General features: G+C 41.5%; 1 protein-coding gene across 3 annotated transcripts in view; it reads right to left on the bottom strand.

The window, feature by feature from the left end:
- LOC124730383 (TBC1 domain family member 13) overlaps nt 1-26481 on the bottom strand; it is a 237540-nt gene that overhangs the window by 145357 nt on the left and 65702 nt on the right. For all 3 annotated transcript variants that reach the window (XR_007008528.1, XR_007008753.1, XM_047248505.1), the window contains exon 5: nt 15824-15980. Coding sequence is in view for 1 of the 3 variants with exons in the window: in XM_047248505.1 (XP_047104461.1) it covers nt 15824-15980 (157 nt within the window). In the remaining 2 variants the exon portion in view is untranslated. The remainder of the gene's footprint in view (nt 1-15823; nt 15981-26481) is intronic.

Below are 26481 nucleotides of genomic sequence, written 5' to 3'. Positions count from 1 at the left end.
CATTAGTATCAGATAAATTGTTCATAGGGTACTGCTTTCCCAAAGGCATATTTTATTTTATTACACATAATTCAGAACAATTTTATCTGACCTTCCCATGCTCTCTACAACATGCTTCTACAACACAGTTCTAGTTAGTTCATTTATTTCGGGCTAATTTCTATCATCTTCCGACATTTTACTGTTCCTTTTAATTAATGTAATGATGTTAACTATTCAATTACTGATGGAATTGCATCATTTCTATAAACTCCACAGTTCATGATAAAAGTTTTCATAAATAATAAAATCATGGTAAAATAACATTCATCTTTTAACAATATTTAATCAACAATAAGCACAGACATACATGATTACCTGAAGCTTACCACAAAGAAACAGCTATAACTCGTGTAAAAATATTAATTTCCTAGCAAGTAATTCTTATGCAAAATTTTGATTGATGATATCACAAAGGCTTTTACCAAATCTTGATCAATTACAGTACACTGGGTGATTAATGCTACTCATGGTCCCAAATGCTGTGAGCCCGTTACAAACTGTGCTTTATTTGCTGTAATTATTTATACTTTACAATAACTAAACTGAAGTGCATTTATACCAATACACTGCAAAAATTACTGGAATAAGGTCATTTCACACATTTACATTAATTTAATTTTTGCTGGTAATATATAAAGTCAACCCATTTAACCTTGTGCATCTAAGTAATTCATATTTTAGTTTAAATATTAATTGATATAAGCTCTTACTTTTTAATGGAATTTAATCAGTATTTGTTAATATGTTTTCCTAAAAACTGTGAAATCTTTCAATTAAAAACTTATAAATTATTGAATATTAGGTAAAATCAAATGCACCAGGAAACTTTGTAAGTTGTTGTAAACTGGCATAGGGCAATGTTTCTGCAAATATTTTAATAGTGAAGCTATATTTTTAGAGTACGGGGTATTACAAAAATTTAAGTATCAACTTCTTGTGTAAAATAAATCTTCCTTAGCAAAACTAGCTACACTACAGGTGACAACAAAATATATATATTTCTATTAATAATTAGAGATTGAAAAATGCAGCCTGCAAAATATTTTTGATATTTACTAGTTAACTGCTGTGAAAAATTAATACAAAAAAAATAATGATTTACTTTACAAACAATATACAATCAAGTGGAGATGCATCACTTTGTTGCATTTCCACATGCATGCACACATATAGCTAATTATATAATATTAATAGCAATTCAATTAAAGGACAACTACAAAGACGAGCCAACACACTACGACCACTGCCCACCACGAGATTGAATGTCACCTAGAGTCACTGCGGGTACATGAGATGGCAGGGAAAGTACATAAGCATAACAGAGACAGATGGGGAATCAGTCTAATAGTAACACTGATTGAAAATGGAGAAATACACTGACATAAATGATTCTCAAAAAGGACATATTCTTATGGCCTGGCATCTTGGACCAAGTATCTTAGAAACAGCAAAGATGTTTGGCTGTTCACATGTTACTGTCATAAACAACTCTGGAAAGTGACTCAAGTAGTGTGAAACTACGAGCCAGTGACAAGGTGTTGGACATCCAAACGTCAACATACAATGTGGAGGTTGAAGGCTTGCCCATTTTGTAAGGTGGGATAGATGGTGATCTGTGACAGATCTGATGACAGAACATTAAGCTGCTACAGGTACAAGTCTTCTGGAGCACCCCATTCAGCGTGTCTTATTGATAAGAGGACTCTGCAGCAGACTGCCCCTATGTGTCCTTATGTTGACATAATGACATCAGACTGTGGATCAATGGAAATGTGTTCTTGGTCAATGAGCCAAATCTCTTGTTACACCTGGTCAATAGTAGTGTCCAGATACATCACCATCCAAGCAAACAATTGCTCTAAACGAGCACTTTGCAACAGACACAGGTGGGTGAGGGGAGTATTCAGCTACTGTGGATATTCACGCAGGCTTCCAAGGGATCTGCAGTACTGAATTAAGCCACCATGACAGCATCCAACTACATGAACATTACTGTGGACCACTAGGATCCCTTCATAGCTGATGTCTTTCCCAACAGTAATAGCATCTTCCTGCAGGATGTCACAAGACCAGAATCGAAATACAGTGGTTTGAGGAGCATGATAGTGCACTCACATTGATGTCTTAGCAAAAAAATTCACCTGATCTCAACCTGATTTAACACATCTGGGATGTTATCAGGAACCAGCTGCACATTCACAAACCACTGGCCTGTCACTTGTGTGATCCTTGTATAGACATCTGGTGCCACATACCTCCAGAAATCTAGCAAGGATTGTAGATTCATGTCACGCACATTTCGCTGCTTTACTGCATTCCAAAATTCTTCCAATGCATGCACAATAACTGGCTACAATGAGGCACCCAGGATTGTTCGTATGTGGGTGGTCATAATGTTTTGGCTCATCAGTAAAACTATAAAACAATGAAACACAAATTATGTCAAATATCCTGTAGAGGCATGGTGGAATGGTTGAAGCATGGTGAGACAGTGAAGTCCACTAGATATCTATTACTTTCTTTTTCTATAATCCTTTCACCTCACTAATTCCTTCAAGTTATGACAAAATGTGTTGAAACAGATATGTTTTTCGTTTCAGGTTTCACATAGTTAGGGACTAAATTTTCACTAATACACATCTTGCAGAATCAGACATTTTTGCCATCACCTACTAAACGTTTTATAAAACTCATGACAGGCAGTTGTCTCTATGTCCTTTACTGTCACCACTGGTTTCAGTTTTTTTTTTTATATATATATATATAAAATAGAAGGAAACATTCCATGTGGGAAAAAATATTTCTAAAAAACAAAGATGATGTGACTTACCAAACGAAAGCGCTGGCACATCGATAGACACACAAACAAACACAAACATACACACAAAATTCGAGCTTTCGCAACCAATGGTTGCCTCGTCAGGAAAGAGGGAAGGAGAGGGAAAGACGAAAGGATTTGGGTTTTAAGGGAGAGGGTAAGGAGTCATTCCAATCCCGGGAGTGGAAAGACTTACCTTAGGGGGAAAAAAGGACGGGTATACACTCGCGCACACACACACACATATCCATCCACACATATACAGACACAAGCAGACATATACAGACGCAAAGAGTTTGGGCAGAGATGTCAGTCGAGGCGGAAGTGCAGAGGCAAAGATGTTGTTGAATGACAGGTGAGGTATGAGTGCCGGCAACTTGAAATTAGCGGAGATTGAGGCCTGGTGGATAACGGGAAGAGAGGATATATTGAAGAGCAAGTTCCCATCTCCGGAGTTCGGATAGGTTGGTGTTAGTGGGAAGTAACCAGATAGCCCGGACGGTGTAACACTGTGCCAAGATGTGCTGGCTGTGCACCAAGGCATGTTTAGCCACAGGGTGATCCTCATTACCAACAAACACTGTCTGCCTGTGTCCATTCATGCGAATGGACAGTTTGTTGCTGGTCATTCCCAAACTTCCTCTCATTGCACACAAACCCAGTCTCTCCCATCTACTCAATCTCCCATTTCCAGCTCCACTCCCTCCAAAACCTCAAAATTCCAATCAGCACAGTCTGGTACCACAACACCCTAATTCAGTAGTTAACCTTTCCTCCAAACCTCTCTCCCAATCCGAAACTTCTGTCCTATCCAAAGGCCTCACCTTCAGCCCCACTCCCAGATTCAACCAAACAGCCCTCGTCAAGGATTTACTGTCCTACACTCGTACTCTCTGCTGGAAGTATCACTTTGCCACGAAGAAAAATTATCCAAATCCTACCCCTAATGATCCAACTCCCCAAGACACTATCCAAATTGAACCCTGCCTGGAACAATTCCGTCATCCGTCACAGTAGACCCACCTACTCTTCCTCAAAATCACCCTCTCCAAACCTTCCAGGAATTTCTGACTTCCAGCCTTGCCTCTCAATCCTTCTTAAAAAGCCTTAATCCTACTCCCAACATCACCACTGCTGAAGCCCAGGCTATCCGTGATCTGAAGGCTGACCGGTCCATCGTCATTCTTCCGGCGGACAAGGGTTCCACGACCGTGGTACTTGATCGTCGGGAGTATGTGGCTGAGGGACTGCGTCAGCTTTCAGACAACACCACATACTAAGTTTGCCAAGGTAATCCCATTCTTCATGTCCAGGCGGAGCTTCAAGGAATCCTCAGAACCTTAGCCCCCTACAAAACCTTTCACCTGACTCCATCAACCTCCTGACCCCACCGACACCCCGCACCCCAACCTTCTACCTTCTTCCTAAAATTCACAAACCCAATCATCCCGGCCGCCCCATTGTAGCTGGTTACCAAGCCCCCACAGAACGTATCTCTGCCTATGTAGGTCAACACCTTCAACCCATTACATGCAGTCTCCCATCCTTCATCAAAGACACCAACCACTTTCTCGAACGCCTGGAATCCTTACCCAATCCATTACCCCCGGAAACCATCCTTGTAACCATTGATGCCACTTCCTTATACACAAATATCCCACATGTCCAGGGCCTCGCTGCGATGGAGCACTTCCTTTCATGCCGATCACCTGCCACCCTACCTAAAACCTCTTTCCTCATTACCTTAGCCAGCTTCATCCTGACCCACAACTTCTTCACTTTTGAAGACCAGACATACCAACAATTAAAGGGAACAGCCATGGGTACCAGGATGGCCCCTTCGTACGCCAACCTATTCATGGGTCACTTAGAGGAAGCCTTCTTGGTTACCCAGGCCTGCCAATCCAAAGTTTAGTACAGATTTATTGATGACACCTTCATGATCTGGACTCACAGTGAAGAAGAACTCCAGAATTTCCTCTCCAACCTCAACTCCTTTGGTTCCATCAGATTCAACTGGTCCTACTCCAAATCCCATGCCACTTTCCTTGATGTTGACCTCCACCTGTCCAATGGCCAGCTTCACACGTCCGTCCACATCAAATCCACCAACAAGCAACAGTACCTCCATTATGACAGCTGCCACCCATTCCACATCAAACGGTCCCTTCCCTACAGCCTAGGTCTTCGTGGCAAACGAATCTGCTCCAGTCCGGAATCCCTGAACCATTACACCAACAACCTGACAATAGCTTTCGCATCCCGCAACTACCCTCCCAACCTGGTACAGAAGCAAATAACCAGAGCCACTTCCTCATCCTCTCAAACCCAGAACCTCCCACAGAAAAACCACAAAAGTGCCCCATTTGTTACAGGATACTTTCCGGGACTGGACCAGACTCTGAATGTCATATTTTAAATATGTCTGCTTGTGTCTGTTTATGTGTGGATGGATATGTGTGTGTGTGCGCGCGCGAGTGTATACCCGTCCTTTTTTCCCCCTAAGGTAAGTCTTTCCGCTCCTGGGATTGGAATGACTCCTTACCCTCTCCCTTAAAATCCACTTCCTTTCGTCTTTCCCTCTCCTTCCCTCTTTCTTGATGAGGCAACAGTTTGTTGTGAAAGCTTGAATTTTGTGTGTATGTATGTGTCTGTTTGTGTTGCTATCGACCTGCCAGCGCTTTCGTATGGTAAGTCACATCATCTTTGTTTTATATATATATATATAGAGAGAGAAACATTCCACGTGGGAAAAATTATATATAAAAACAAAGATGAGGTGACTTACCGAACGAAAGCGCTGGCAGGTCGATAGACACACAAACAAACACAAACATACACACAAAATTCAAGCTTTCGCAACAAACTGTTGCCTCATCAGGAAAGAGGGAAGGAGAGGGAAAGACGGAAGGAAGTGGGTTTTAAGGGTGAGGGTAAGGAGTCATTCCAATCCCGGGAGCGGAAAGACTTACCTTAGGGGGAAAAAAGGACAGGTATACACTCGCGCACACACACACATATCCATCCACACATACAGACACAAGCAGACATATTTAAAGACAAAGAGTTTGGGTAGAGATGTCAGTCGAGGCAGAAGTGTAGAGGCAAAGAAGTTGTTGAAAGACAGGTGAGGTATGAGTGGCGGCAACTTCCTCCAGGCCTCAATCTCCACTAATTTCAAGTTGCCGCCACTCATACCTCACCTGTCTTTCAACAACTTCTTTGCCTCTACACTTCTGCCTCGACTGACATCTCTACCCAAACTCTTTGTCTTTAAATATGTCTGCTTGTGTCTGTATGTGTGGATGGATATGTGTGTGTGTGTGCGAGTGTATACCTGTCCTTTTTTCCCCCTAAGGTAAGTCTTTCCGCTCCCGGGATTGGAATGACTCCTTACCCTCACCCTTAAAACCCACTTCCTTCCGTCTTTCCCTCTCCTTCCCTCTTTCCTGATGAGGCAACAATTTGTTGCGAAAGCTTGAATTTTGTGAGTATGTTTGTGTGTCTATCGACCTGCCAGCGCTTTCGTTCGGTAAGTCACCTCATCTTTGTTTTTTTATATATATATATATATATATATATATATATATATATATATATATATATATACACACACAAAGATGATGTGACTTACCAAATGAAAGTGCAGGAAAGAGGGAAGGAGAGGGAAAGACGAAAGGATGTGGGTTTTAAGGAGGGAGAGGGTAAGGAGTCATTCCAATCCCGGGAGCGGAAAGACTTACCTTAGGGGGAAAAAAGGACGGGTATACACTCGCACACACACACATATCCATCCACACATATACAGACACAAGCAGACATATTTAAAGACAAAAGGATGTGGGTTTGTCTTTAAATATGTCTGCTTGTGTCTGTATATGTGTGGATGGATATGTGTGTGTGTGCGAGTGTATACCCGTCCTTTTTTCCCCCTAAGGTAAGTCTTTCCTCTCCCGGGATTGGAATGACTCCTTACCCTCTCCCTTAAAACCCACATCCTTTCGTCTTTCCCTCTCCTTCCCTGTTTCCTGATGAAGCAACCGTTGGTTGCGAAAGCTTGAATTTTGTGTGTATGTTTGTTTGTGGTCTATCAATATACCAACGCTTTTGTTTGGTATGTTACATCATCTTTGTTTGTGTGTGTGTGTGTGTGTGTGTGTGTGTGTGTGTGTGTGTGTGTGTGTGTGTGTGTGTGTTGGCACTTAACGGCTCCAAAGCTATAATTGTGAGAGTCTTTTTGTTGTGCTTATCAGTGACTCAGCATCTCAGTTATAACCAAAACAATGGAAAGTCCAGGTTGGATTATAAATGATACTGAAAGGGATAGGTTGCTATTCTTTGTAAAGATGACACTGTGAGTTGCAGACAGGCATAACAATAAGACTGATACACAATAAGCTTTTAGCCAATGTATTCTTAGGAAAGTAAAGGAGAGCACATACACATTCACACAAGCAAGAACACCTCATGCCCAAATGACTGCTACTTCCAGACACTTTAACCTGACTGCCATTGTTGCAATGAATGAAAGCTGTAATCAGCTTATTTACACACTACTCCTTGAAAGGGACAGTACACAAACAACTCTACGCCACAGTCATGGGCACCTGCATGGCACCCTCCCCTCCTATGCCAAACTGTTTTGAGCCATCTAGAGGACACCTTCCTGGCCTCCCAAAACCTCAAACCCCTGCTCTGATCCAGGTTCATTGATGATATCTTCATGATCTGGACTCAGGGCCAACACAATGTATCCTCATTCCTTCATAACCAAAACACCTTCTCTCTCAAAACTAAACACATTCACACAAGTAGGCACATCTCATGCACACATGACTGCTAGCTTTGGTCACTGCAACGAGAATGCAACAGTCGCATTGAACAAATGCAGCGATCCGGAGAGAGGAAGGGAAGGGAAGGGGGAAGGATAGAAGGATATGGGTGAGGGAATAGAAGAATGCTGTCTGGCGAAGCATATAGGAACTACATAAGGACAGGGCAGTCAGGCGCATTGTCTGGAGATTGTAGGATGTGCTGGGCAGTGGGAGACAGTAAGTTAACTTAGCTACAGGGCAGGATAATTTCAGCAGCACAAAAAGTGTTGTAAGGATTACTCCCACCATTCAGTTCAGACAAATTGGTGGTGGAGGGGAGGATCCAGAATGGCCCAGGTTGTGGAGCAGCCAATGAAATCAAGCATGTTATGTCCAGCTGCATGTCCTGCCACAGGGTGGTCTACTTTGCTCTTGGCTACAGTTTAGGAGTGGTCATTCATCGTAGTGGACAGCTGGTTGGCAGTCATACCAATATAAAAAGCTGCATAATGATTGCAGCAGAGCTGGTATATGAAATGGCTGCTTTCATGGGATAGGATAAGCCTGTGAGAGGATTGGAATAGGAAGTGCTGGGTGGGTGGATTGGGCAGGTCTTGCACCTGGGGTTTCCATAGGAATATGATAACTGTGGCAATGGGTTGGGATTGAGATTGGCATTGGAAAAGGAATGGAATAGGATGTTGTGGAGGTTGGATGGTGACAAAACACTGCTTTAGGAGGTGTAGGAAGGATATTGGGTAGGATGTTCCTTATTCCAGGAGAAGACAATACATAGTCAAAGTCCTGGAAATGGATGTAGTTCAGCTGTTCCAGTGCAGGTGATATCGGCCAAAGAAGGGAGAACTCCTTTGTAGTTGGTTTTTGGGGGTGGTGGGAGCATCAGAGGAGGTATGTGTGGATATGGCACACAGAATCTGTTTGAGGACTAGGTCTGGGGGATAGCACCTGGTGTGAAGGCCTTTGTGAGACCTTCAGCATACTTGGCAAGGGAGTTTTTGTTGCTGCAGATACACCATCTCTGGGTGGCCAAGTTGTGTGGGAGGGATTTTGTGATGTGGATGGGATAGCAGTTGTCAAAATGCAGATGCTGTTGGTGGTTGGTAGGTATAATGTGGACAGTGGTGTGGACAGAGCCATCAGTGAGGAGGAGATCAATAACCAAGGATTTGGGGTTTTGGGAGGCTAGGAAGGTTTCCTCTAGATGGCCCAGAAACATCTTGGCTTAGGAAAGTGTGATGCAAGTGCCCGTGATTGTGCCATGGTTCTTTTTGTGCACCTTACCTGGAAAGGAGTAGTAATATGATAAGATAAAGCTAGTAAGGTGTATGTGGAATGGGGTAGTGCATTTGGTGCCTGATGGATGTTGAAAGAGGCAGCGTTCAATGGGCAGGAGGAATTTTTCCTTATATAGAAGTGACATCAACAATGATGAGTAGCAATCCAGGAGGTAAAGGGATGGGGATGGTGGAGAGTCAGTGAAGGAAGTAGCTAGTATCTTTGACAAGGCAGGCTAGATTTTGGGCAACTGGTCAGTGATGTTGATCAATGAGGGTCAAAATTCTACCACTGGGGGCACAAAAACCAGCTACAATGGGGTGTCCAGGATCCAGGATTGTCAGGTTTGACGATTCTGGCGAGCATGTAGAAAGTGGGTGTGTGGGGTGTCACAGTGGTGAGGAGGGAAATGGATGCAGAGGAAAAGTTTTGGAAAGGGCTTAAGGCTTTGAGGTTATATACTGGACTTCTGGGATGCAGACGGAATCACTCTGGCAGAGTTTAGAACTGTCCAAGACCTACTCTCCTTCTCCTGACTCATGCAATGAAAATCATTCTTTGTCTTCAATCCCTCAAACTAAAGCCAAACTGATTCCAACATTCCAACAATGAACCCTACCTCTCCTAGTTCATACCACCATCCGAATGTGATCCTTCCACCCACCCAACCACTCACTGGTCACCTTCCAGAAATTGCTCACCTCCAATTTAGCCTCACTATTCTTCCACAGGTCCCCTCCTAAGAACACCAGTTATTCAGCAGAAGAAAGGACAGCCATACACAGCCTCAAAACAGATCATGTCTTAATCAATCTACATGCAGACAAAAGTTCCACCATTGTTGTTCAGAACTGCAATGATTACCTGGCAGAAGGCCTCTGCCAGTTTTTCACCACTATGACACCCCCACCTTCTAGATGGTTCCAAACATCCACAGATCCAACAATCCTGGATGCCCCACTGTAGCTGGTTATTATGCCCCCACTGGAAGAATTTCAGCCCTCATTGACCAACACCTCCAACCAATTGCCCAATATCTAGCCTCCCACATCAAAGATACCAGCCAGTTCCCTGACCGACTCTCCACCATCACCACTCTTTTACCTCCTGGATTCCTACTCATCACTGTTGATGCTACTTTCCTATGCAGCAATATCCCTCATTCCCTTGGTTCAAATGGCTCTAAGCGCTATGGGACTTAACACCTGAGGTCATCAGTCTTCTAGACTTAGAACTACTTAAAACTAACTAACCTAAGGACATCACACACATCCATGCCCGAGGCAGGATTCGAACCTGCGACCAAAGCAGCAGCGTGGTTCCAGACTGAAGGGCCTAGAACCACTCAGCCACAGCAGCCGGCCATTCCCTTGGTATTGCTGCTACTGAACACTGCTTCTGGCAACGTCCTTCTTACTCCAAACTAATTACCTCACACACCTCACTAACTTCATCGCGCCCACATAGCCTGGTCACTCAGAAATGGTAATCTGCAGCGAAAAGAGCTCCCTTGCCTAGTATGATGACCACCTCACAAAGGCCTTCACACCTAGGCACTATCCCCCAAACCTAGTCCACAAACAGATTCCCTCTGCCATATCCACACATGCATCAGATCCTCCCACCACCCCCAAAAACCAACTAAAAAGGACCATCCCCTTTGTCACTCAATACCACCAGACTGGAACAGCTGAACTACATCCATCACCACGGCTTTGACTATGAATCGTCTTGTCCTGAAATAAGAAACATCCCACCCAATATTCTTTCCACCCCTCCTACAGTGGTGTTTCGTCACCATCCAACCTCCAAAACATACTAGTCCATCATTACGCCAATGCTAATGCCAACCCCAACCCCCTGCCACGGCATCACATCCCTGTCGAAGCCCCAGGTGCAAGACCTGCCCAACCCATCCATCCAGCATTTCCAATTAGTTCTGTCACAGGCTTATTCTGCCCCATCAGAGCCTGTGAAAGCAGCTGTGTCATATACTAGCTAAGCTGCAATCATAGCACAGCTTTTTATACTGGCATGACTGCCAACCAGCTGTCTACCAGGATGAATGGTCACCGCCAAACTGTGGCCAAGAGCAAAGTGGATCACCCTGTGGCAGAATGTGCAGGTGAACATAACATGCTTGATTACAATGGCTCTGGATCCTCCCCTCCACATGCATTATACTCCACAGTTACCTGATGTTTATTTTAGTTTATGGTATTTTGATGTAATCCGTGATTTGTACGTAAAGAAATTCACAGATGAGTAAAGTAAGCTTTAAAAGCCCTGTTTACGAAAGACGACAAATAAGAATTCCATTAATGTTCTCGTTTACTTCAATTACTGAATTAATATACATCTATAGTGTTCCAGGAAAACTGCTGTCAGAGCCATGTGACACAAGATTTTCCTGTCCTGTCTACATGATAAGTCGCCTTAAACAAATCTGGTACCTGTGCTGACTCAAATTCTTACAGTCACTTGGCAGTTCCTTTGAAGCATCATAACATTAAGAGGGAACCATTGACCAGTAATGTGAATTTTAGGCAATCCAAATTTACTTCGATAGCTTAATGGTTAAGGTGGCAGCTCATTTAAAGCAGCAAATCTGGGTTAAGTCCTGCTCCAGGAACAAATTTTCATTTGCCACTTTACATGTACATCACTATGCAATAAAGTAAAACTTTACAATAATGCAATTTGACTCACAGGGGTGGAATAAATATGAACATTCCACAACAGTAACAGCATCAAGGTTAGCAGTATGTTCACTTTCAATAACATTCATTCAGTGTCTCTTCCTTGTATTACAAATTACTGGTGTTTTTCTCCTCTCTTACATTTCTCCTTGCTTTCTATAATTCATCTTGCCGTATTTCATAAATAAACCAATCATAATGCATATAAATTTTTAAAATATAACCATTGTTATTTTGCTTTTCTACATAATGTAATTCATTACATTCTCTGACTTTCCTTTTGATGTCTGTAAGTGATTGTTGCCAAAGAGAAGCAAACCCAAAAAAAATTAGGGGGACCGGAAAGTAACCATTCTGTGCACGTTGAAATTCGTTTGTCATTTATCAGCTCATTGAGTATTTCAAAGTCATGCCAATGACATTTTAAGGTTAGAATGATTTGTTTACTTACAATAATTAAATCTCTCTCTTTTTTTCCAATTCATGGTGGCCAACCAAATACCAGTAGAGGCACATATCCAGCATGAGTTTCACAAGGGTATTAATACAACAGTTGCTACCAAAAAAATTTGTGATGTTTATCTGAGTGCATTAGATGTTTGTATATGCTAAAGGTGGTTTGCTATGTTCAAATCTAGTAATTTTTATCCCTCTGATGCCTGTCAATCATGAAGACCAACATCTTTAGACAATGACATGTTGAAGGCAGAACTGGAAGCAAATCAATGTCAGCCATTTGAGAAATACTCTTAACCAATCTTGGTCGACCATCCAAGAACAGTTGCAGCAGATTGGTAAATACAAAGCTAACCAATCCACCACATGCAACTTATTGCTTCAGTGGCACAGTAAAGAAGTGTGTTTTGATCACTTGAGACAGTACACTGGTCCTCTATGAGAATCCATAATTCAAAAGGCAGTGGTCTTGTCTAAATGGATTGCCATAAAGTACAGCTAAGCCAGGCTTACACATCAAAACGGCACTTTTGTGGGTTTGGTGGAGTATTGGTGTGGCCATTCATTTTGAGGAGCTGAAACCTGGACAGACTGCAAACACATATCTTTACTGTGAACAACTGGATTGAGCAAATCAATCTTTAACTGAAAAGCGTCCAGCAATTATCAACACAAAAGGCGTTATTCTAAAACATGATAATTCACTACTACAATGCACAAGATGAACCATGGGAAAAATTAATGAGGTGGAAGGTATTGCCTCATTTACCACATCCATCCGATATTGCACCATTATATTTCCATTTATTCTGATTGCTGTAACATTTTGTAAGTGGCAAAAACATTTGAAAATGTGGATGATGTCCAACCAAAATGCCATCTCCAAATATTCTGACCAAAAAGCAATTGATTTTTATCAATCCAGCATTGAAAACTTGTACACTAAATGGTGAAGGTTGCTCATGATGAGGGTGACTGCATCACTAATTAAAAATAAATACTTGTTAACAATTTATCTGTGAAAATTTAATGATAAAAAACGTCATTACTTTCTGGTCACCTTAATATAAAGATGCAAGTTGCTAGAAGAGGAAAATGTATGTATTGTTATATTGAGGGTCACAATATTCAACACTAATATTATTATTTATAATGATACATAGCTTGCAGTATATCCCCCACATCCTAAGAATAGTAGCTTTCTTGAGACTTGAATTATAGTTGCCTACAACATATGTAGTCACACTTCAAGGAGTTACTAGTATGGAGGACTACCGTGCTGGTCTTAAAATAGTCTTTGTAAATGTGGCTGACAACATACAGGCTTGAAAAAGCACAAGAGAGCGTGCTATGGATAAGAGATGAGATAGTGGAATTAATAAAGAAATGACACAGAAGCTGAACAGTAAACTGTAACAGTATAGATTCAAAAATTTAAAAAAGCTAACATAGTATGGGTAGAGGAAAGGTGTAATGAGATTGGTACAAAACCAAAGTAGGGTAACATATATAGTGCAAACAAACTAATAAACAGTTACTTTAGGGAGCAAATAATGATGAGCATAATGATTATGGGTAATGGAAGCAGAAAATAAGGCAAAAAAATGAAATAATGCTTGGAGAAACTAATTGAAAATGATGACACGACGCAAGAAGATGATAAGGGAGATACAATAGTCATTGAATTTCAACAAACTCTATAAGAACTTGGAAGAAACAAATGCCCAGGCATTAATAAGTACCAGTGGGAGTCAAGGAGAGAAGCAAAAATTTACATGCTTGTGAATGAAATTCACATAACTCAGTAATTTTTATCAAGTTTTCAAAGGAATGTAATTACCTGCATTTCTGAAGGGAGCAACAGCACAAACATGAAAATTACCACATAGTCTAGTATTATATGGATTAAAAATACCCACAAGACTATTTTATCAAAGAATGGAATGGAAAAATGAAATGAGATTAGGGGTGGGCCAGTTTGGCTTTATGAGAAGCATGGGCATTCAAGAAGTAATTTTAGCCAGCTGTTAATAATGCAAGGCAGATTTAGGAAATATAAGGAAATACGCTTTGCATTCAAGATTTAGAGAAAGCTTTTGATAATTTGGAATGGAATAAAATGTTTCTCATTCTTAGGCAGTGTAGTATCAATTACAATGATAGAGGAGTAATCCACTTTCTTTATTGGAAGCAGACTAGAGTAGTCAGCATTGACAAAATGATACAAGTGCCCAAAATATAAAAGGTTTAAGGCAAGGTTGCTCACTGTCATAACAAATTTTTAATGTTTAATAGGCAATGAGAGAAATAAAAGACTATCTCACTTTGGGGGTTGTTTGTCACAGAGAGAAAATCAAAACGATATGGTATGCTGATAACACAGCAGTGCATGCTGAAAGGAACCAGGTGCTTAATTAAATGGAACATTTATTAACTGGTAGCTATAGTATGCACATAAACAAAAAGATAAATAAAATAATGCTGCATGTAGTAGATGAATATGCAGGATGAGTAAATGTTAAACTATGAGAAGACCTTCTTGAAGAGGTGCGCAAAATCTACTATTTTGGAAGTAGAACAGATAAAGAAGAAAGAGGCAGAAAAACAGAGGAGCAAAGCATAAAGGGCTTGTGTATGTGGAGAAATAGCAATTAACATTAAAAAATATAAATACTGGGCCAGAAAAATATTCAAAAACAGCTGTGTTTGGAGCACAACTGTACATGGGTGTGAAACACGATTAATGGGGAAAATAGAAATGAAACAACTGGTAGCCTTAGAAATGAAGCATTCCAAGGGACTGTTGAAAATCAGAGGGATGGATAGAGTAATGGATGAAAACATTATGTGATGAGTCAACAAGAAAAAATGCTAAATAAAGAACAATAATGGGAGGAATCAAAGTAACAACTCATCACATAGCTGAGGCTATGAGTGGTCAATAGCTACATAAAAAAGACTGGAAACATTGAACAGCAGCACTTGAAAAATGCAATCCGCCAAGAGTGCTGTGTTTATAAGAATTCAGTATTAGTTACTTAGGAAGAACAACACTGTTCATGCTTAGTTACCTTTTAAGGCTCGTTTATGTGCTTACTAATCATTCAATGCCTCATTTATACAGTGATTTGTTACCTTAACTCCTTCCATAATTTATGTTCCACCAAGGACTTTCCAGTACCACATCTAATACACAAAATAATTAAATGAAGAGAGAGAATAGTTGGGCACATATTATGATATGAGTTGTTGCTGTAAACAGTAAGTGAATGGATGGTTTAGGAAAATAACCACTGTGGCAGGCCTATATATGAATACAGGGGCAGCACATCAGTTAAGCCACAATGAAGAGGATAGCTCAGAAGTGAGAGGAATGGAGAACTTCATTAAACCAACCTTGGCATTGATGACCAAAAGAACAACAACTACAACATGTACATGAGGAATTCCACAATTACTAGCACAATATCAAATGAGGAATCAAACCAAAGTGTGCCCCCCCCCCCCCCCACGCATGCGCGCGCACACACACACACACACACACACACACACACACACACACACACACACTTGAGCGAGAGGGAGGGAGGGGGGGAGGGAGGGAGGGAGGGAGGGAGGGAGGGAGGGAGAGAGAGAGAGAGAGAGAGAGAGAGAGAGAGAGAGAGAGAGAGAGAGATAATGGTATTTTGAATACACACCTTTGTAATTCCAAGGCCTTTCCTCTCCACATTTGCGGATTTCAACACTGTATGTTGAACTCTTCTATGAAGGCGTTTTACGCCTTTACTATGAACTACTTGCTGACATGGAAAATCAGTGGCTTGTTGGAAAAATGATATATCAGGACATAGCCTCCTAGAAGTGAGAAAAGGCCACAAGTATTATAAAAATTAAATTACTGAAAGCACATTTTTGAAATATTTGGAGAAACATTCTTAACAATTGTATCAGGTTTGTATAATCAAACAGGACTCACGTTTGTTGACCCATAGGTTTTGGAAAATTTATCTGTGCATCTAACTGAATTTCAAGTGCTCTGTGATATAATGCAAAACCCAGCACACTGTAATATCTCATAAAATTAATAGCTGAGTTATGAGTCTGAGTAATTATTGAATAGATGTCATCTGTCAAAGACACTAGTAATGCCTATCTTAAATTACTGACAGCCCTTCAAATTATCCACAGCTTCTTTTCACTGAATAGTTGATTTGCATAATCACTTTGGTTGCCAGGTATTGTGTTTTACAAAACTGTTTGGTATGTTTGCCCTGCATTCAGTGTTTGGTACCAAAATATGAGCAGTTTGGTATTTTTAGAATTCCATACATGTGATTAATTTATTTGTTCACTTGCAAAATCAAGTCAGTAAACATTTGGTGCTGTAGTAACCAAGTAATACATTAAACTGATCCAACTTTTTCATAAATCAACAATGGAGAAAAAGATAGATGATACTTACTATTAAGAAGACATGTTAAGTTGCAGACAGGCACAATTAAAAGACACTTACATAAACCTTTTGACCACAGCCTCCACCAGCAAAGGAGAAACACACACCATTCATGCGCACAAGTAAGTACACCTCATTAACACATAACCGCCATGTTCCAGCAACTCTGGCAGCTCTGGTCCAAGCTACCAGAATTGGCAGTCATGTGCATGAGGTGTGCTTGATTGTGTGTATGAATGGTGTATGTTTCTCTTTTGCTGGTGGAGCTGTGGTCAAAAGCTTTATGTAAGTGTCTTTTAATTGTGCCTGTCTGCAACTTAACATGTCTTCTTTATGGTAAGCAGCTATCTATCTTTTCCTACATTGTTGATATTCCTATTTGTAGTTTCCATTGTTTTATTCACGAACCTCTGAACAATAATAGAAGTAAGCCTCTTGTGACTCCACACACAATAAGACAAAAGAAATATACAGATGGTGCAAAATAAGTGATACACCATGCAGTACCAACTAAAAGAACATAGTGAGAGTGATCAGCATTGCTCCACACATATATATGTACAAGTTGCTGGTAGATTGTGTGGAGTAGTCCATGCCACTTGCACACTTCCTACATGTGGCCTCTAGTGGCTGGCCTGCACTAATACAGTTAGCAACTGATTACAGTACACACACACACTAGTACCAGAAAACGGCACACCTCTAACCAGGTGATGGTAGAGATGCTGGAGGCCCAACAACACGACACATCAATTGGATCTGGAGCAGCAGCAGCTGGTACCGAAGATGGGGGTAGGCCAATGTGCCAGGTGGCCACCAGATCATAATGCTGGAACATGTGGGGTTCCGAGCACATCTGAGGGCAGTGGGCCTTAATGGTGCCCAATGACAGCACCACGAGGGAGGGTGCCCTCACCATCAATGCACAGTTATCAACAGGCAAGTCCCAATGCGGAGGAGATGGGGCTGGATCCACCAGTGATGATGACTGAGGCGATGATGGCAAGGGGGCTGGTGCAGGCAGCCTGACCGGTACAGCAGGCTGCAGCAAGACTTGAGGCAAGAGACAAATTAGCGCCCAGTGCCAGAGAGTTGGAACCCCAGTGCACCGCACATGCAGAAGGCAGCCGATAGAACAGGGGGGCCTCCACAATGATGGGTGTGAGACAGAGGACAATGGAGTGGGGTGCAGCAATGGGGGCTGCATCCACAAACAAGTAGCTTCCTGCTGCAAGCAGGGGCACATCTGATCAATGTGGCACACCACCAGCCCATCAGCCACTTGGGCATCACAAAGACAGTGTCCCTGGGGGGAGACAATATTGGCCAGTATCCACTTGGGCTGGCAACCTAACCCTCACGTCCACACGGGCGATCTCGGCACGAAGCGCCCGGATAAACAGCGTGCGTGGCTGCCAGCTGTAGGCAACGCAGCTATGCTCTGTTCCCCATGGGCATGAAGAGATAGGTGCTCAGAAAATGGAGGACATCGTCCAGTGCAAAAACCCGAAACAAACTTTTTAATCTGGGACTTGAACATATGCCCTAGTTGTTCCACCTCGCCATTTGATTGAGGGTGGAATAGCAGAGCCAGAACAAGGCTAACGTTGTGATGGGAACAAAATAATTGAAAGGTGTGAGAAATGAACTGAGGCCCATTATCAAAAACTAAGAAAACACCTCAATAGAAAAAACCCTTAAAAGCATAAAATTGTGACCTCAGCCAACATCAGCGCACACTGGAGAATGTAAGGAAACTGTAAAAATCCATCCACAACCAAGAGCCAATAGGAATTCACGAAGGGACCCACAGAGTCTACATGAATGTATTCCCATGGCTGGTGTGGAGCAGGCCAGGGGGACAGAGATTCCCTGGGAGCTGCCTGTTGTTGGGCACACTGCTCAAAAACCATGATGAAACAGACAATTTCGCCATCAATCCCTGGCCAAAAAGTATGTCCCCTAGATAACAATTTAGTGCGCAAAACTCCCCAATGATATTGGTGGAGAAGGCATAGAACCTTGTGCAGTAATGCAGTGGAAATGACTACTCTCAGAGAGAGGTCTCCCGTAGACAGCAGCGATACCATAACGAAAAACAGTTGTGCAGGGGGGCCTGAAGCCCAACCTGCTACTTTATCTGGCCAGCCCTGTGGAACAAACCGAACGATGTGGCAGGGAACTGAGTCAGTGGCAGTAGCAGTTGCCATGCACGAACTCATAATTGGGAAGCCCTTGGTGACAGCCTATGATTCAATGTCAAGATGGAAGAAGAGCAATTCTTCACAATCAAAGTTTGGATCAGAACCCACAGGAAGGTAGGACAAGGAGACTGCATTGGCATGTTTAGACACAGGTTGAAAATGGAATTTCTAATTGTAGTGAAACACGAACAGTGCCCAGCATTGTAGGCGGTGGGCTGCCATGTCAGGCAAGAAAATGTGAGGGTTAAACACGGAAACCAAGGATTTAGCATCAGTAACAAGGTGACACTTGAAGCCATACAAAAAAAAAAATGAATTTTCTGAAGAACAAAGGCTATGACAAGAGTCTCTTTTTCCACCTGAGAGTAACACTATTGGGCCAGAGTGAGAGATTAAGAGGTGAAAGCAACAGGTTGTTCAGAGCTGTCAGCATATTGGTGTGCTAGGACCATGCTGAGGCCATACTGTGAAGCATCAGTTGACAAAATTATGCGATGGTCAGGAGAGAATGTAGCTAAACAAGGGGCTGAGATGATTTGGATCTCAATATTTGAAAAGTACATTTGCAATCCAGGCTCCAGTAAAAAGGTTAACTGTTGCGTAAGAAGGCAAGCAATGGGTGAGCCAATGTGGCCACCCCCACCCTTCCCTAGGAAGATCTGCAGCTCCTTCATGGACGAGGGGCAAGGCATAGATGTAACAGTGCAGATGTGGTCTGCCTGGGAACAAACCCTACCCAGCAAGACCTAGAACCCCAAATAAACAATAGAAGGCTGAAAAGCTGAGATTCCATGAGGTTACATCGTAAGCCTGCAGACTGGAAGACAGAAAAAAATGTGTGCAAATTTTTCAAATGATCAGCTGTGGAGGAGCCCGTGACAACAATATTATACAGATAATTAATGCAACTCAGGATAGGTATAGTCAATTGCTCTACAGATCATTGAAAAATGGCAGAGGCACTAGCCACACCAAAGGAAGGCACAAATATTGATAGGGTCAAAGAGAAGTATTCAAAATCAGAACTCACCCAAACTCTTCAACCACAGAAATCTGGAGATACACTACAGACAAATCATTTTTCAAAAAGTACTGGCCACCCTATATTTTTGCCAACAGATCCTCCTGGTGTCGGAGGTGATACATATCCACAATTGACTGTATGTTGAAAGCAGAGATGAAAAGTCGCTACAGAAGCAAAGCTTCCCCAACAGCGTCCAAACTACAACCAGACAACCATTCACTAGCCATAATATGTTGCACCACCCCTAGACATTGAAGTCAGTCCAATTCAGCTTTCACTTAATCTTTCTTGATGACAGAAATAGGACATGCCTGACAAAAATAAGGATGAGCTATGAATTTCAAAGAAATATGAGCAAAAAAAATTCATAGCACATCCCATACCTTCCAAAAACAAGCATGAAAATTCCTCACACAGAGTTTCGAATTGAGAATAAGGTACCTAATCAGACACAAGGGAAGTGCATCAGTGATAGGAAAACCAAATGCCTGAAACGCGTCCATTCCGAACAAGTTTTCAACACCAGCATCAGTAACCACCGAAAATGTAATGGAACAAACCATTGGGTTGCAAGAGGCAAAGGCCATAAACTGTCCTGTCCCATCAGCACAGTGTTCCGTTTGTTGTAACTAATCATATTCTGCCAGACTGGTTTCAACAGTGGTGAGCCTCAACTTGCATAGGTTTTAGACTTCAATATTGTCATTGTAGCAGCTATGTGGACCTGTATCCGGAGCACTAGGCGAAAAGAACTTAATTCAATAAACACCTTGGGAGAAGTCACAAGCATTGGATTCACACAGTTTCTGTCCAAGTCCATATCCTGAGCAACCTTCAGTGAATGGCACAAGGAGTTGATGTGGCCTTTCTTCTGGCAAGCATAACAATTAGCCCAGCACTTACGGCATGTCTAATGTTAAGAACGCAAAATTTCCAAGATTGGCAAAGTTTTTCAGAAGTCTGAAATATAGAGCACACTTTAATGCGAGTTGCTTTTAATAATTTCCACAGCAAAACTCTGTCCGGAATCTGGTAGAAAACCCTAAGAGATGCTGGTCATACATAAAGCACAACAGTGGCAAGATGCAATCAATACCTTCACTGATAACAACAGTGAAGTCACTGATGACAGTGCCACTAAAGCAGTGTTATTAAACACATTTTTCCAAATTTCCTTCACCAAAGAAGATGAAGTAAATATTCATGAATTCCAATCAAGAACAATTCTGATTGCAAAAACATTCTGTTGGCACCCACCTACATGGGGAGAAATGATCATCACGATAAAATAAGAGAAATCAGGGCTCACACAGAAAAATTTAGTGCTCGTTTCTCCTGCGCACTGTTTGAGAGTGGAATGGTAGACACACAGCTTGAGGGTGGTTCACTGAACCCTCTGACGGGCACTTTATTATGAACAGCAGAGTAATCATGTAGATGTAGATGAATGTTCATGCTGGACAAAACAGAAAGGACAAGATGGACACAGAGAATGCTGACACTGGCGCTGTGGTGGTCGAAGCTGCTTGGGATGGCCTTGGTCTGTTCGGCACTGGGCCCGCACATTTACCACCACCACTGCCTTTTCCTCATGCAAGCTGTCAGTCATCCTACAGGCATGATCAAACCAAATGTTGCCAGATATATCTATGTCTGGACTGAATAAAAAAGGACATTGGTGAGAACAACAGAAATTATTAAATTACTTAATTAAAGATACCATATTTAATAAACCTGTATTATTTTTTCCATGCTGAAGATATTAGCTGCTGCCAAGTCAGTACATAGAACTTTACTTTCGAATTCATTGAACGCCTCTTGCATAGCCCTCCTCACACTACATTTCGCTTCGCGTAATTTTTGTTTGTCTGCAAGGCTTTGGCTATGTTTATGTTTGCTGTGAAGTTCCCTTTGCTTTCGCAGCAGTTTCCTAACTCGGTTGTTGTACCACGGTGCCTCTTTTCCATCTCTTACGATCTTGCTTGGCACATACTCATCTAACACATATTGTATGATGGTTTTGAACTTTGTCCACTGATCCTCAACACTATCTGTATTTGAGACAAAACTTTTGTGTTGAGCCATCAGGTACCCTGTAATCTGCTTTTTGTCACTTTTGCTAAACAGAAAAATCTTCCTACCTTTTTTAATGTTTCTATTTACGGCTGTAATCATCGATGCAGTAACTGCTTTATGATCGCAGTGGTTGGGAAGGAGTGAGACAGGGTTGTAGCCTATCCCCAATGTTATTCAATCTGTATATTGAGCAAGCAGTGATGGAAACAAAAGAAAAATTCGGAGTAGGTATTAAAATACATGGAGAAGAAATAAAAACTTTGAGGTTTGCCAATGACATTGTAATTCTGTCAGAGACACCAAAGGACTTGGAAGAGCAGTTGAATGGAATGGACAGTGTCATGACAGGAGGGTATAAGACGAACATCAACAAAAGCAAAACGAGGATAATGGAATGTAGTCGAATTAAGTCGGGTAATGCTGAGGGAATTAGATTAGGAAATGAGAACCTTAAAGTAGTAAAGGAGTTTTGCTATTTGGGGAGCAAAATAACTGATGGTGGTCGAAGTAGAGAGGATATAAAACGTAGACTGGTAATGGCAAGGAAAGCGTTTCTGAAGAAGAGAAATTTGTTAACATCGAGTATAGATTTAAGTGACAGGAAGTCGTTTCTGAAAGTATTTGTATGGAGTGTAGCCATGTATGGAAGTGAAACATGGATGATAATTAGTTTGGACAAGAAGAGAATAGAAGCTTTTGAAATGTGGTGCTACAGAAGAATGCTGAAGATTAGATGGGTAGATCATCTAACTAATGAGGAGGTATTGAATAGGATTAGGGAGAAGAGAAGTTTGTGACACAACTTGACTAGAAGAAGGGATCGGTTGGTAGGACATGCTCTGAGGCATCAAGGGATCACCAATTTAGTATTGGAGGGCAGCGTGGAGGGTAAAAATCATAGAGGGAGGCCAAGAGATGAATACACTAAACAGATTCAGAAGGATGTAGGTTGCAGTAAGTACTGGGAGATGAAGAAGCTTACACAGGATAGAGTATCATGGAGAGCTGCATCAAACCAGTCTCAGGACTGAAGAACACAACAACATAACTCTTAAGGAAATTGAAATCTATTTCTGTTGTTGTTGCTGGTGGCGGTGATGGTGCTGGTGTTGGTGTTGCTTTTCAGTCCAAAGACCGATTTGATGCAGCTCTCTATCCTAGTCTATCCTGTGCAAGCCTCTCCATCTCTGCATAACTACTGCAGTTTATAGCCATTTGAACCTGCTTACTGCATTTAAGTCCTGCTCTCTCTCTCTTTAATTTTTACCCCCCCCCCTCAAAAAAAAAAAAAAAAAAAAAAAAAAAACCCCTTCTTCCATTACCAAATAGCCAGTTAACTGAAGTCATTATCCATCCTATCAACCAGTCTCTTCTTTTAGTCTAGTTGTGCCATAAATTTCATTTTTCCCACACTTGATTTAGTACCTGCTCATTAGTTACTTAATCTATCTATTTAATCTTCAGCATTGTTCTGTTACAACACATTTCAATAACTTCTATTCCCTTCTTGACCGAACAGTTTATTGTCCATGTTTCACTCGCGTACAAGGCTAAACGCAAGACAAATATCTTCAGAGCTTTGTGAGCAGCAACCTGCGCCTGTCTGCTGCCGACGCTATGACATACAGGAAGCTGTCATCATTGAGTGACTGTATGAGGATTCACAATGACTTAGACAAAATTTCTAGTTGGTACAAGGAATGGCTGCTTGTCCTAAACATAGAAAAATGTAAGTTAATGTAGATGAGTAGGAAAAACAATCCTGCAGTGTTTCGATACAGCATTGATAGTGTGCTGGTTGACATACTACATCAGTCATATATATAGGCGTAACACAGGAAAGCAATGTGAAATGGAACGAGCATTTAAGACCAACAGTAGAGAGGGCAAATCATCAACTTTGGTTTTTTGAAAGAATTTTAGGAACATGTAGTTCATCTATAAATTAAACCACATACAGAACACTAGTGCAACCCACTCTTGTGTACTGCTCGAGTGTTTGGGATGCCCATCAGGTTGGATTAAAGGAAGACATCGAAGCAATTCTGAGGTGAGCAGCTAGATTTTCAATGATGGGTTCAGTCAACACAAGAATATTACAGACATGCTTCATGCAGTCAAATGGGAATCCATGGAGGGAAGAGTGTGTTCTTTTCACGAAACACGATTGATGTAATTTAGCAAACTGCTCATTCCTCATATGATTCCAAGCATTAATTTCATTTGTATTTCACATGACACCAAAGCTAATTCAAGTTGCTTAATTAAGTGTTATGTCACAAGTAGGACCAATGTAGGCAATTTCACCTTCTGAATGTTATAATGTAATTATCAATACCAGAAGATCTGTATATAAAAGCCACCAGTTAGTTATAGCAATTTATGAAAACATTCTTTCATTCTTTGATATATGTGATATACACCATTACATCTGTGTAAACATATATAAGTTTTACTTGGAAATTGTGGATTCGGTACTGCCATTTATGTTTGAAATGTTCACTGGCATAGGTGGTCTGAACACTACTGATTTGCATTACTTATGTTGTATAGAAAAATGATGTTGGAATTATTATGCAATGAAACTAAGGGAGGGAACTTTTGTATAGTTCATGTTTACTTGCACATACTGGAATCATTCAAGCTGAAACACACTCTAACTGAAGATTTGTTACTTATTAGGGAAAGAGAGATGATATTTTACATGACATGCTCCATCATAATACAAAAGACAACCAGTACTGATATGCTCTGCATAGAAAAAGAATATGTACTTAAATGTAAATGACCTTTGCTGACTAAATATTAATAACTGACTGGGGCATGCCTTTAACAATTAGAAGAGACTGAAGATTGTTAGGCAGAGATTAGAGTAAACAGAGGGGCATAAAATACTATACACTGACTATTTGTATAGCGAGATTTGTCAATCTAGTAATATGCGTTATGTCTGAGGTGAAAAGAAACTGGGACATGAGTTGTGCCTGCATACTTCAAATCAAAGTTAGGAAATACGTTGAATTTGCCTGATTCATTCCAACATTCCAAAATGAGCCATATCATGAAAGTAGACTAACCTTGTAGAATGTAAGAGAAAGTTGAAAAGTTTTTGTTCTATTGTGACCATCTGTCATCAGATGACATGCTGTTTGTATTGTATTTACTGTCATACATATAAATGCTTAGTTGCTGTACTCTGTCGCCTGTTTTGTGGATTACATGCAAAACTTTTGTCCAAACTGTGCTTGTACATTACTGGTTTTTTTTTTTTTTTTTGGGGGGCGGGGGGGGGGGGGGGGGGGGTACTGAAATGTAACAGCTCATTCTTCATATGATTCCAAGAACTAATATAGCTTATCTTTCATATGACACCAAAGCTAATTCAGGTTGCTTAATTAACTGTTACACCATTAGGAAAGTTGCTACTGAACATATAGCGTAGAAGCTCAGTAGTAGATAGGCACAAAAAAAGACTGTAACAATATAAGCTTTTGACCATCAAGGCCTTTGTCGAAAATAGATGACTGACTGACTGACACACACACACACACACACACACACACACACACACACACACACACGGGCGCATGCACACACAAGCGTAAGCACACACACACACGACAGCAGCCTCTGGCAGCTGAAGCTACACCGCGAGTAACAACAGCAGTGCACGATGGGAGTGGCAACTGGATGGGGGTAAGGAGGAAGCCGGGGCATGGAGGGGGGAGTGAGTGTTCGCCTTTCACTATTGTAGACTCCCTCAGATTTCATCTTGTCTCCCTCTTTTTCATCTGTCTCTTCCTTCTCCTGATTTTTCCCATGTATTTCGGTGTATTTTTGCAAATTTTTTTGGAAGTAATTCTATGTTATTTATGTAAATTTTTTCATTTTTTCCTACACCATGGATGCTTGCTCCTTTCAACTGTGTCAATACATAAAAGTTTCCTTGTCCCTAGCCAGAATCCAGTCCCACATACTGTTCCTGTGTTATTGCTTGGCTCACGGAATCTCCCCAAATGGTCTTACCATCAAATTACCCATCTCCGGCTGCAACCTTTCCTTCCACAATGACCTCCATCTGTTCAGACTCTGCCAATCATTAGCCCTCACTAATATAGTCCTGCAAAACCATATCAACCAAGCCCAAATCTCCTTGCAATATCTTCTCTCGATCTGCAAAATTCTCCTACTATGCAATCCCAAATTCCTGGAACCCATAACACACATTGAAACTCTTGTCCTCCAGGAACTAGAACAACATGCACAACACCATCTCAAAACTCTCCACCCTGCTCACTTCCTATTCCCACATTGGAGTACCACTGTCCACCAACTCTACAACAACCTCCAAACCTCCCCCATGTCCCCACATAGCTGACAAACCGTGTCTCGCAGACCTAGTACATTTACCCCACCACCACATAGAATCCAGAACCTAAACAGACCCAAAACACAGTCATGAACCTTTCCTCCAGAGGCCTTAGCCCCACAGAAATCAGTCATTTCTAAAGGCCTACCTTTTGCCCCACTCCCAAATTCAATCATGTAGGACTTGTTAAAGACATTCTCTCCTTCTCCTGGTCCAAACATTGGAAACAC

Source organism: Schistocerca piceifrons, chromosome 1 (assembly GCF_021461385.2).
Source record: "Schistocerca piceifrons isolate TAMUIC-IGC-003096 chromosome 1, iqSchPice1.1, whole genome shotgun sequence".
Taxonomy (NCBI): Eukaryota; Metazoa; Arthropoda; class Insecta; order Orthoptera; family Acrididae; genus Schistocerca; species Schistocerca piceifrons.
This window is presented reverse-complemented; position numbering and strand designations above follow the sequence as displayed.